At 42.1% G+C, this 13,241-nt stretch overlaps 1 protein-coding gene across 8 annotated transcripts in view; it reads right to left on the bottom strand.

Annotated features, from left to right (window-relative positions):
* Positions 1–13,241, bottom strand: part of RASGRF2 (Ras protein specific guanine nucleotide releasing factor 2) — a 223,405-nt gene that overhangs the window by 33,754 nt on the left and 176,410 nt on the right. For all 8 annotated transcript variants that reach the window (XM_074328781.2, XM_074328780.2, XM_074328774.2 and 5 more), the window contains one exon: positions 8,658–8,764. In XM_074328781.2, coding sequence (XP_074184882.2) covers positions 8,658–8,764 — 107 coding nt within the window. The remainder of the gene's footprint in view (positions 1–8,657; positions 8,765–13,241) is intronic.

Genomic DNA, 13,241 nt, shown 5'->3' with positions numbered 1-13,241 from the left:
ATGCTTTACGACAGAGATAAGAGGAGCTCAGTGTACATAAAATCCCATTTGGTTGCTTCTCAGTGTTTTCTCTGTTAACGAAATCCATCCACAAAGGTTAAAGAATCCCATTGACTCTATAGGGAAACCTACATGTCTGTCACGGCAACTAATAGAAACTGAAAATAAGTTCCATTTAAGATACTGGCTTCTTAAACGCTTAATTCTCTTTCACACTGACTTAAGTAAATCCTGTTGTAAACGTCTCACCACACATTTTTTTTTTGAGATAAGCATGGAAGGCTTAAGGAGAGTTTGAAGGATAACAATAGGGTTATATAAAAGATAAGAAAAATCTTAGGTAAGTAGTTAAAGGAACTGGGAATCTTCTTACTTGGTTGTTTACCTGGTCCAGAGAAAAAGAGTTTAAACAATGAAAAATCTACCTTCAGGATTGAAAAAAGAAAACCCATACTTATCAGGTACTAGTTCCTTACATTTTACATTTTCTACAGCGATCTGACACATAATTAATTTGCGCATAAGAACCCCATACAGATCATTTTGCCAGTTTTTCAAATGAGGAAGACAGGAAGCGAACACTGTAATCTAGATAGAATTCAAGTTTCCAGATTTCTCTCCTCACCTGAGTCCTCACCAGGAACTAAAGTGAAATGTGATGCCCAAGGCAGTTTGTTCTGAGGGGAGAAGGAGAGGACAAATGATAAAATAACAAGGCAGGATGAAATACAACAGTGTGAAAATAAGCACCAGCCTGTGTGTCCAGGAAATCAGGAGGAACCAAACAGAGCTTAAGTTGCTGGCCTAATTAAATTAAATACAGCACTCTCTATTTCACTTTGGCGGCCTTCCTGGGAAATGGGAGTTTGTGAACAAACACTGGTTTGTACCTGGTGGACATTTGGGATTTCTTAGCTTGGCTAGGCAGAGGTCAACAGGGAGTGGTGTGGGCAGCTGGAAGCAAATGGGCACTGATGGATAAGCATGAGACTAACACGACAAAGTGTGTGGCCCATCGATTGTCTTCCCATTTGGTGATTTTATAAAACCATTTGCAAGGTTGAAGCAGTAGGCTTCAAATTTGACAAAAATGACAAACAAATTTGTCATTAAAAAGAAATAGTTCATGGCGGCCAGTACCTCACATTGCAACTAACTTCTCTCTTGTTCCTGGCACCCCATCAGTACCCACTGTCCGGGGACAGGCCCCAGGAGACGCATTGCACTTTGGGGCCCCTGAGCTGGGGGGCAGCATCCTAATCCACCTGTCAACTGGGATGTCTGGGGTCTCAAGAAGAGCAGGGGTTTCCTGACCCATCACCATGACAGCACTAGCGCCAACGCCTGCTGGGGCCGGTTTCCCGCGGAGGCTGGCATGGGAGCCGCTCATCGCCACCTGAACACAAGGAGACACCTACTCTACTGCAGTGGCCAACAGAAGGGAGGGAGTACTCTCCCCACATCAACTTTCAGCAATACGAATTCTTTGTTTAAGGGACACAAAATAGACTCTGGGGCGAAAGCAAGTTTTCTAAGCAAAGATTTAGAAACAGAGAGAGAAAGCATTGTCAATGTAAGCGTATGATAGTCTCACTGTTTGGAGTCACAGTGGTTTTTTTTCCATTTTACATAGTGAGTGATCTGCATCCCGGCGATGACCGATGAGCTGGAAAGGCTGTGAGCTTAGCGGTGATGGAGAGCATGCGCTGGGCAGCCAGCAGCCGTGTGTGAAACCTGCTTCTGCCACTGGCTCTCTGTGTCACCTCTCTAGGCTTCAATTTCCCTACCTGTGAAACAGGGATAACAACAACATCTGCCTTCTTTCCCTCCAAAGCCTGGAGTGAGGAGTCAATGACTTCATATTTGAAAACGGCTTAGAACAGTGCCTGACACATAGTAAGCGATAAAATAGTGGTGACAGAATTTTCTTAAGACGGTGGGAGTCTGTTATGCACGACGCATCCTCACAGAGGAAACTGCTTTCTGAATGGGGGGGGGGTGAGGTTTCTTTTTCAGATTTGGAACAAAGAATAATTATGAACGTAGTGTTCTAATTCGATGCTGGATTTTGTGTTTTACTAAGCAATGCCAAAAAATTAAAAGATGTAAAAGGGCCCCCTGTCATCTGTCAAGACAACAAACAGAAGACATGAACTTCATAAACTCCCATTCTGAGACACCCCGATCCAGGCCATCACTGCAGCCCCCATTTTTCCACCTCAGTCAGTCAACAGAGCATGTTCCCACTATACTACTGACCTGGCCCTCCAGGCTCGAAGCCAAAACATGAGGATGCTCATGGGTAACGTTCCCTTACTGGGAAAATACCTTCATCTTATCTGAGATTTATAATCCCAACACCAATGTCACATAAAGGTTTTGCTTTTGTCTACATACACCGAATATAAGGTGTGGCTGTCTTTAACGGGCTTATTGCTGGGGACATAGTGCAGACCACCCCATCAGGTTCCTGTTTCAGAGGAATGGGACACTGCAGGACAGGAAGGAATTCTGAGCTGGACGTCAGAGAGCTGGGTCTGGCTTGCTGCTGTAGTTTTGAGGGGTCTAGAACTGTAGTTAGACCGTCACCATTAGTCACATGTGGCTATTTAAATTAAATTAAATATTATCAAAATTTCAGTTTTTCAACCGCACTAGCTACCTTTCAAGTGTTCAGTTAGCTACATGAAGCTACAGGCTACTATACTGGACATTGCCGACATAGAATGTTTCCGCCATTACAAAATGGTCACTGGGCAGGGCTGACTGAACCTCTCTGAGACTTAATCACTTCACTGGTGAAATAAGGGCAACACCATTTACCTGGGTGTAGCCCAGATGCTACCCTTATAGGGCTCTACCAAGAAGAACCATCCGTCGTGTTTTGAGCCTCCACCTTTAACGGTTTCTCTGATAGGTATTATGTAATCCTCACAATCATTAGACAGAGTGATATCATCCCCACTTAAATAGAGGCTTGCAGGAGCTAAATAGTTTGCTCAGCCACACAGCTAATACATGATAAAGAAGGATCTCAGTCCAGATAGCGGACCCTGATGCTGTCCCACGCTGACCTATACTTCCTTTATCATAAACAATGATGAAATCATCAAGCAACAGTACTACTTCTCACTAAACTGCTCTGTAGACCATCCTCCCCCACCTGACTGTAGTTTGGGGGCTGGCACCAAAGGCTTCCAGAACCTTTTAGTTATAAGAATGATCTTGTTTCTTCAATCAAAATGTCCAGTCCAATATATTAATGAAAATTTCACTTCGGTCCAGAATAAGACATTTCTCCGCTGCCCTAGCCTGGCCTGCTTCAAGCCCGAAAGCCTATACAGGAAGCGCCTTCTCTGTGCACCACCTCCTTTCCTCTTGCTTGTGATCGCTTCTGACCTTCCAGGTTCCGGTCCAGGGGAAAGAACGTAGCCTGACGTGCCGGCGCAGGTGGAGCTGGCTCTGGTTCCCTCTGAATGTGGCAGATGCATAGAGGCGAGCTCTTCCTCTTATGGGTAACTTGGTGGGATGTCTGGAGCCTTCTCTGCTGGAGACTTAAGGCCAGCTACCCTGACTCAGGCAATGTCTGATCTCCTGAGGCTCACTTTCAATTCCCGTTAGGCCTTAGAAGATTTTTATTATATAAGTAGCTCATTTTGGTCTGATCTCATGCTTTCAAAATATTCCCCTTAGCCTACAATTGAGGAAATGAGTGATTGTTTTATTCTCGTCCATTTGCCATTCAGATGGTATCCAGAGTCTGATGACATGAATTGTAACCTACAGGCACAGCTGCAGGCTCCTTTATCAGTGCCATTCCGTGGTCTGTAAAATTCCTCAAATAATGGGGCAGAGTATCTTTTCAGAATTAGTTGGTCAATAAGACAATTCAAGGGAAAAATTGCTGTAGATTACACATACAAGGCCTTCAACAGAGACGCGAGCACAGATATGAATTGTCTATAGCCAGCCTCGAATCCCTCCCCCACCTGTCTGCACAGAAGACAGAAGCAGTCACAGGAGCATTTGGTGACAAGCTCAGCAGCTCTGGAACCTGCAGACACCTTGGAATCATGCAAATGACAAGTAAGGCCTCCCAGCAGGAGACACGCGAGAAGCGAGAAGCGTGAAGCGTGTAGAGTATGAAAACATGTCCTTTATTTACTCTCTATACAAACAGCCCTGATTTCTGGTCTATTAGTGGTTAAAGTCTCTGTCTTGGCTGACTTGGAAACTTTAAAGGCTAGAAAATGACCTCCTGGAGAGAATGAATACCAACAACATTAAAATACAAACTCGATTTGACAACTATGACCAGGCAACTATCATGCACCCCAGGCTAGAGAACCCTGTGACGGGAGGTATCAAACTGAATGGGACAAGCATCGTCTGCAAGGAACTTACGGGCTAGGTGTTGGGCGATGAAATGTGGAAACTGGAAGGGACTTAGTCACACATATCGATATCGTATCTTTCATGCTTGTTAATTCAGCATAGGCTTTAATTCTAACCACACCCTTGGGGGAGATACACAGGGATGGTTGTTCCTATTTTCAGAGAGGAAATTAACACCCCGAGAAGCCAAGTGACTGGCTGAGGGCCCCAGAGACGAGACAGTGGCAGAGCTGGAAGAACACCGGTCCCCCGGCTCTGTGCTGCTGCTCCTTCTGATAATCCAGAAACACGGTATATGGGAGAAACCAAGCTTTGCCTTGTGGCTTCACTTGCAACATAAAAGGTAACAAATGAGCGAAGAAGTACAACAAAATGAGGAGAAACTAGGGCAGAATATATTAACAGGCGAAAATTTTTAGAATCAGAAAAAAAAAAAAAGAAACATTCTAGCTTTACCAAATACTTACTAAAGAAAAGGCTAGAAGTTTCTAGAAAAAGAAATGGCATTCTAGCACCACATTGCGGGGGCAGGGAGCGGGGAAGGGGGGAGTTGAGCATGACATGGAAGGAAATTTTATTTCTCTGGAGAACCAACACCTATACCTCTGCAACTTTTTATTTCTCCAGAAGTAAGTTCAGGGTAGTATCTGCCAATATTAGTAACCATTGATGAGAACTGAATGCATGATATCTAATACTGTGTGGTAGACTCGATTCTCTAGATTATTTGTGGATGAATCTACACCTAGTGGCTTCACGGTGGCTTTTCTGTTTTCTGTGAATTGGTGTCCCTGGTTAGTCTACCATGTGAGGAAAAAGGCAATTGTTCCCATGTTGGGCTGTATTTTTGAAAAATCAAGTACAACCTACAACCTCCTACTCATTTTTTTTTTAAAGCTACTAATTCACAATAATCAAGTTGCCAAATAATGCTCTTCCTTAAATGAACTCAATTGGCACAGAGTGACTCAGATAATGAAAAATCCTCTTGATCAAGCCCTTCATTTTGTGATGTGAAAACCAAAGACAACAAAGGTGACCATTAATTGGCAGTCAGATTACAGCCCAGGTTTACGGACCAGCAGTCTCATCTCACAGCTAGACATTGCCTTTAAGAGAGTAAAGACCTTTCGACAAATTTAGATAAAGCTGAGTTGTTATTGGTTCTGTAAGTACCATAGTGGTCGCCTTGCTTATGTCCATCAACTCAGGGGCCACACTCACACCTCCTCTGAACTCCACTGTCTCAGGCTGAGCCCATAGTCAGTAAGAGGAGGCAGTGGGCACACAACGTGGCTTCCAGGACCATGAGCTGAAACCAGCGCTGTGGGTTCCAGCTGTTACCAATCCATCACTAAAAGTCTGCCTTGACTTCCTCAAACTGATCTCTGAGGAACTCAAATGACAACCAGGAGCCCAAAAGCAAGTCAGTAAAGGGAATAAGGGAAACCCGGATACTGATGCCAGCAAAAACTTGTCCTAAAACAATTGCCAACAGGAGAAATGTTACAGAAACATCCTGCACATGTGTGGTTATACAGAGAGGGTGATGGAGTACTCACTGGGATGAGGAAGGTGACAGAATATACACATGATGAGGTTACACCAGGACAATCAGACACCAACCACAGACCCTCCCAAATCTTCTCACACATGCAGGGAAGGTAAGAAGAGACAAATGAGGTAAAAAGAGACAAATGAAAGTAAGAAGAGACAAATGGTAAGATCTTTCTTTGGCACACTAGGGTCTAAATTTTATAAACATATCAGGAGAATAAACTGAATACCTGAGCAATTTCTACCATCCACATATGCTCCTGAGGGAGGGAGAGTCTGAGAAGCTGGGACTCCCAGTGTGGCCCCTTTAACTGAAAATAAAGAAGTGCTTGCTTCCCTGTGTATGAGCACATCTGAAATAACAGCCCACAAAGTATCTGAACCATCCCATCAACAGCTAACACTTAGGGTGCTCTTTGGATTAGAACTAAAGATCACCAGGACACAATATAAATAAAACACACTTATTTTCTCATGAATCCATTTTTTATTCCAATGATTTGATGCTATTCACCTAATACTGCCTTATAAGCACACATGTATGTATGTATGTATGTATGTATGTATGTATGTATGTTTGTGTGTGAACGTGTATATGTATGTATATACTATGCAGCTATCAAATCAGACGATAACATCTATTGAAAATCTCTTTATTATAAGTGAGGGATTCAGTATGCCAATCTCTCCCCATCTATGAATTCTCTTTACCAAAAATAAAATAGCTGTAGCATATTGTAATTGGCTTTGTGGTACTTTTCAGTTATTATAAGAGTTATATGTGAGTTGTAAGGGGTTCCTGTTTGAGATAATTAGAAAAACAGGGCACTGAGGATTGAGAAAAGGGAAGAGAGGCTGATACGGACACAAGGTTAGTTTTTGTGGGAAGATTTGGAAGAGAGGAGGGAATCTTGGGCCAGGTAAACCTGGGCTTTGGTTTGTACTGTGATGGTGTGAGTCTTGGCATGAACTTGCACAGGCCAAGCTTAGACCAGGGAAGAAAACAGAGCAGTATCTGCTCGGCCCTGTCTATTGAAGTTACTTTGCATTTCTGAAGCTACTGAAGTCAAGACCCTGAGTCAAAAAAACAGACAGGAATGGGATGAATGATCAGATACAGGAGAAACCTCATTATCACGTTTTATCTGCAATGGGCAAAAGGGAGTTACAAGAAGCTCACTGAGACCATAGAGGAGACGCTGGACGTTTCCAATGAGCTAAGGATGGTTCTTCGAATTTGAGTCACAAAGGATCCATTTTTACTTAAGATGTGTTAAGAAGAAAATTTTACCTTTTCTTTAATGTGCTATCTTTGTTGTTTTTACTTAATATTTAAGAATTTGTATGGGCTTACTGGTGGTGAGGTCCAAATTTTTCTTAATTAGCGAATTCTTCTATCACAGGTATTTCAGGAACATGGCCCTTGTGTGACCCTATCTGATGGCCTATCATTACCAAGGCCCATATGGCCGCTGAGAATAGAATGAAGTGAAACCTGGAACTCCTTGCCCTTTTCATTAACTAACTCACATTTCCTATGTTTCACATGGTGTGATCTGAGCCATTCAGGACACCGCTTCTCTCCCTCCAAAACTCTCCATGCAGGGTGCTAGCCAGTCCAGGAGGCCCACCCATTATTTGGCAGTGGGTGAGAAAAGGACAATGCATGCCTTAAACCAATGAGGCAAAGGGGGGCTATGCTTTATTTTAGGAAATAGGTATAAATTCTACAAACTTGCACTGAAAACACACAAATAGATAGAAAGTAAATGTCCTGTCAGTGTGACCCAATTTAAAATTAGGATACTAGGAACCAAAACATCAAAGAGCATGAAGCAAAACATGTCCTGAATCAGGCTGAGAAAACACTACCTGACCAGATACCAGAGTGTCTGGTACCAGGGTGTTACTTCCAGGGAGCACCTGCTGTTTACCTCCAGGGACACCTACTGTTTACCTCAGGGAAGCACCTGCTGTTTACCTCAGGAGAGTACCTGCTGTTTACCTCAGGAGAGTACCTGCTGTTTACCTCAGGGGAGTACCTGCTGTTTACCTCAGGAGAGTACTTACTGTTTACCTCCAGGGGGTATCTGTTGTTTACCTCAGGGGAGTACCTGCTGTTTACCTCAGGGGAGTACCTGCTTTTTACCTCCAGGGGGCATCTGCTGTTTACCTCAGGGAAGCACCTGCTGTTTACCTCCAGGGGGCATCTGCTGTTTATCTCCAGGGGGCATCTGTTGTTTACCTCCAGGGTGCATCTGTTGTTTACCTCAGGAGAGTACCTGCTGTTTACCTCCAGGGGGCATCTGCTGTTTACCTCAGGGAAGCACCTGCTGTTTACCTCAGGGGAGAGAACACCTGCTGTTTACCTCCAGAGGGCACCACTGCAGCTGGCACAATTCCACTTACAGAGAGGGCCCTGTGACCATACGATGCTCCTTGGATGGCATAGTACAGTGACTCTGTTGTGGGTCTAGCACCCACAGGTCCCATCATTTGTAGTTCTGAAGCAGTAGACGTTGGCAATACATGTGTGTTTGCTTTGATCTGTATGGGTATCCTCCTATTTCTTCGCTTTCTACATTCCAATTTCAAGGTTTCAAACCCTAATTCCAAAGAATCAGGAGGTATTTTACATGTATAATGACTTAGCAAGTTGATGTTTTAGAAATCCTTGAAAATAATTAACGAGGGCACTGAATTACCTGTGCGTGCTTTGAGACCCAGTGACGGAGGACATTCAGCACTCGATTGGTGGCTGTTCTACGTATAATAAACTCTTTGTCGCATATTCTCTCGGTGTTGTTAAATCCTTAGGAGGAAAAGAAACATACACATGTTCTAGTTAAAGCCAATCCCCAGAGACCTGGAAAAAGTCACTTATTTTAGGACAGTAGTTAATGAAACTCACAAATGATAGATTTTGGCAGAGAAGTGCAAGTGGCTTCAGACAGTCGTGAACTCTGCCTACTTACCTATATACTCTCAGCAGTGAGTCTGCCACATAGTTACAGGTGCAATTAAATAAATAATGTGCACATATTTATTAAAGGTCACTGATTAAAGCTAAAGCTAGTCTAGTGACACTTCTATTTATGCCTGTCTTGGTGTATAATATAAAGCCAAGAAGGAGTTTTAACAAGTATTTGAGTCAGCATTAGTTTATACTTTTGCCCCGAAGTGATTATATAACCAATAACCTTTTCAATACTTGTAGATGTGTTACCATAGGTGGGAACAATAGGGAGAGGGGGAGGGGGGAGAAAAAAGAGGAGGAGGCAAGGTCATCAGTTAAGGAAAAAGTGCACTACAATCTGGCCAGAACTGGATTTCGGCAGCCAAGAGGGGATCCAGGATGCCAACTTACCACTTCAGGTGAACTTTAGCTGATTCTAATAGATTCTAATATTATTAGCATGGCAGCCAAGAAAAATCTCCACCTCGTCCCCCATTGCCAAGACAGTTCCGAGAGAGCCAAATAAAGACAAAAAACGTCTCCTCTCTACGAGAAGGAGTGGTCAGCAAAGACCCGCCCCGCCTAGGAACACCTAAGACTCCACCCTTAAGTCCTGACTATTCCATCCTTTCATTTTAAGTGTAATAAATTCCCAACCCCACTTACATTTCGCGCAGCTCCTCTTCTCTGAGCCTGCCTGCTCTCACTATCTTGAGAGGGTACTACTATTCTCGCTAATAAATCTAGTGTTTGCTTAGCCTGTTTGGTGCATCCTTCATTTCTTTCCTGCTACGAATACCAAGAACCTGTTGTCTGGCAACAGATGGATGAGCCCATATCTTGGCTGTAGATGACCCAAGTACTTCTTTGTACACCCATGTACTGAGAACCAGTATTGCATAGTGGTTAAGAACATGAACTCCACAGACAGACTATCTGGATTAAATCCCTGTTCTCCCACCGTACAAGTTACTTCACCTCTCTGGTGGCCAGTTTCCTCATGTCCTACATGACATAGTAAGTGTACCTACCTCACAGAGTTGTTGTGGAGAGTAAGTTATTTAATACATGTTAAGCATTTAGAATGGCACCTGGAACAACAGTAAGAGCTCAATAAATGTTAGGTATTATTACAATTGAATATTAGTTCAGTGTGTTTTGAGCTCTCACTGTGCCAGCCTGTCTCCATCTTAGCCACCTTTTCACTATCAAGAAACTAACATTTTTCTACTGATTATTTTAAAGGAGTCTGCCTTCCAATCATAATTAATCATAATCAATTAATTATGCATTTCCTTTAAATATTAATTCAAGCCTTACAAAACATCACTGGCAAACTTCTTCAAAGTTCTCTATACTCACTGATCCCATTTCCTCCTCTCCTACTCCCAGCTTCTCACCCCATCTCACCACCATAGCAGCTGCCATTAAAGTCACCAGTGACCTCCATGTCCTTATATCCAAGGGATATCTATCATCTCTCCATAGAAATCTCATCTAATGATCACCTAGGCGCAAATTACTCACACATTTATATCCCTAGATCTCTTCTTTAAGCTCCAGATCTGCTACAGAAGGTGGACATATATCCACCTTCCTCTTGACATTTTCCTCTTATGTGTTTCAAATACCTCAAACTCAACAAATCCAAAAGAAAAACTCATGAACTTTCCACCAAACTTTGTCCTCTTCTAGTGTTTCTTATCCCAGTAAAGGAACACCACCAGCCATCCAGTGACATAAGCCTGAAACTTTGGAATTGTTCTTGGTCCATCTCTCTGCTGCTTCCTGATAATTTTACCTGCTAAATAAATCTCAAATATGTCCATGTCATTCTATCTACAAAGTCAAAGCTACCAGCAAGTCTCACCTGGTCTAGAGCAACAGCCTCCCAACTGGTCTCCGTTGTCACTCTTGCTTCTCAAATCTGTTCTCTGTGAAAGCCACTCTTGCTTCTTATTTCACTTCTCCAAATAAGCCCTTTCTTGCCTGAGTTGGACAAATGCCCCATAACCCATCTCACAGCACCATGCACATTTACTTTCTGGCACATTTGCAATTTTACTTTCATCTATGTGATTATCTGATCAATATTTGTGTTCTCCACAAAGTCCTGGATCAGGTGTGCTTTTGCTGAGAATGAGCACATACCTGGCATGTAGCTGATTCTGTACACAATATATGTATATTTGCTAAATAAATGAATGAAAACCTGGGTAGTAGAAACTTACTAAGTATTTATTGAATGTGATATGAATGTAAAAATGAGTGAGTGAAAGACTGAACGAACAGTCTTCAGAGCTTATGAATGAGAAGCAATTGATGGGCTGGTCAAGGCAGAGGCCCCTTCGCCATTCTCCTCTTTGAACGCAGATAAGCATCTTCCACCCCATAGCAGACACTGTCAGAGGAGGATGAGTGCTCTTGACAGTCTAGCTTTCTTGAAAAAATCTTTTGCTATTAAAAATTTAGAAATTCTGGGTAAAATGTAATAAATATATTTTTAAATGCACAGCTGAGTTTTCAAGAAAAGGAGGATTTTTCCAAAGTCAAACACCCAGGAAGATCAGAAAACCAGAACCAAGCCTCAGAATTGACGCTGACTACCCTGAGAGGAGGGAAGGGACCAGTGTTGGTAACATGGGATTTGGATTGTAACATCCACATGGTTCAAAAGATGGAGCCCCAGGGCCTTCATGAAATGCAGATAAGGGAATAGGAACTGAAATTCCCACCTTAAATTGGGATTCTCAAAAGATCATCCCCTCTGTATAGATGAGCTAGAAAAAAAATCTCTAATCTGCACAAGGAGATAGTTAAGAAACTTGTCTGCCTCAGCCTGGATCTCAGTGGAAGAAAGCCTCCTTGAGAATTAATAACCACTGACCCAATCATGTCGGTTTAAAGCTCAGAATGAACCACTGTTGTGTGTTCTGCTTTTCTAGACGAGAAGTTTAATTAGAAAGTGGCCCAGGCCAGTGATAACCCCGACAAATGCACACTCAAAATCTCTCTGGAGGGACACACACTCAACCTCAGCCTTATTGGATTACCACCGAGAAAGGCCCTGAAGAAAAACTCACAATCAAAATTACAAAACACAAAAACCATCCACCAAGAAAAAGGATCAGAAGACACCGGGATCAGGAACTCCCCACTCTACCTTTCTACTACTACCAAGAAATTCAGGGACTAGAACTTTAAGCTTCCTAATATTAGGGTGTTTACAAATACTAATAATATAAAATTTCAATCGAAATTAAAAACATGAGAAAAAATAAAATAGTACTTTAAAGGTTAGATTTTATAAGAACCGCATAAAACTTCTTCAAATTAATAAAATCATTCTATAATTATTGTTGAAAAATAGACAAGTTGAAATTTAAAACCCCACAGGTGGATAAACACAGATTAGACTCACTTGAATTAAAAAAGAGCAAACTGGAAAGAGATCTGAAAAATAGATCTGAGAAAACTACCCAGTACAAAGAGTGAAAGGGATAGAAAACAGAAAAAAGGGGTTAAAAAACATGGAGGAAAGAATTAGAATTTTCACCATATGTCTAGTAATGTGTCAGATGAAGAGAAAAGAAATCAGAGAGAAGCAATGTAGGAAAAGGGTTTTTCAGACTTTATGAAGGATATAAATCTTCAGGTTCAGTAATTGCAATGAATCCCAAGCAGGTTAAGTAAATGAAAACCACACATAGAAATGGCAGAACTCTAAGACAAAGATATCTTTGAAGCAACTGGTGAGACTATACATGCTGTCTATAAGGGACAGGCAGAGGAAAAGGATGGGAAATGCTATGGGAAATGGGGAAAGTATACCAGAAGGCTCAGATTAATCAAATTAAAATAGAGGCCTCAACTGGAGTGACAGCTGAGGAATAATAAGGAGTCAGCATTTTGCTGGAGGATAAAAGTCAAAAGCTCTTGAAACACTGAAAAATGTGGGAAGAGGCAGCTCCCACCCACATGTGTAAGTATAAATATGATTAGTCGGTGAGACAAGAACAGGAAGGGTGAAAGATGGGAATGAGGAAGGGGCAGAAAGATGGTAATCAAAGCGAAATGTTAAGAGAGAAAAACAATTTTAAGAGAGCTGCTATTCTTTTCAAGTATTTTAGAAAAGCATTTACCACTACTGGTTCCTTTGTGTCTGTGTCAGGGTTGGGTGGAGAAGGGAGTTTACTTTGAAAAACAGGCAAGAAAGGCAAGGAGCTTTCTTCTGCTCGCCAAATTACTTAGTATCACACATTAAAAGACCACTTAATGGGTTTTCTTTATAAAATTTCCAATGCTTACATAGATTCAAAGCTCTATTATCATT

This window comes from Rhinolophus sinicus, chromosome 3, assembly GCF_057876585.1.
Source record: "Rhinolophus sinicus isolate RSI-liver-muscle chromosome 3, RSI-T2T, whole genome shotgun sequence".
Taxonomy (NCBI): domain Eukaryota; kingdom Metazoa; phylum Chordata; class Mammalia; order Chiroptera; family Rhinolophidae; genus Rhinolophus; species Rhinolophus sinicus.
The sequence above is the reverse complement of the archived record's forward strand: the minus strand, read 5'-3'. Positions and strand labels throughout refer to the sequence as shown.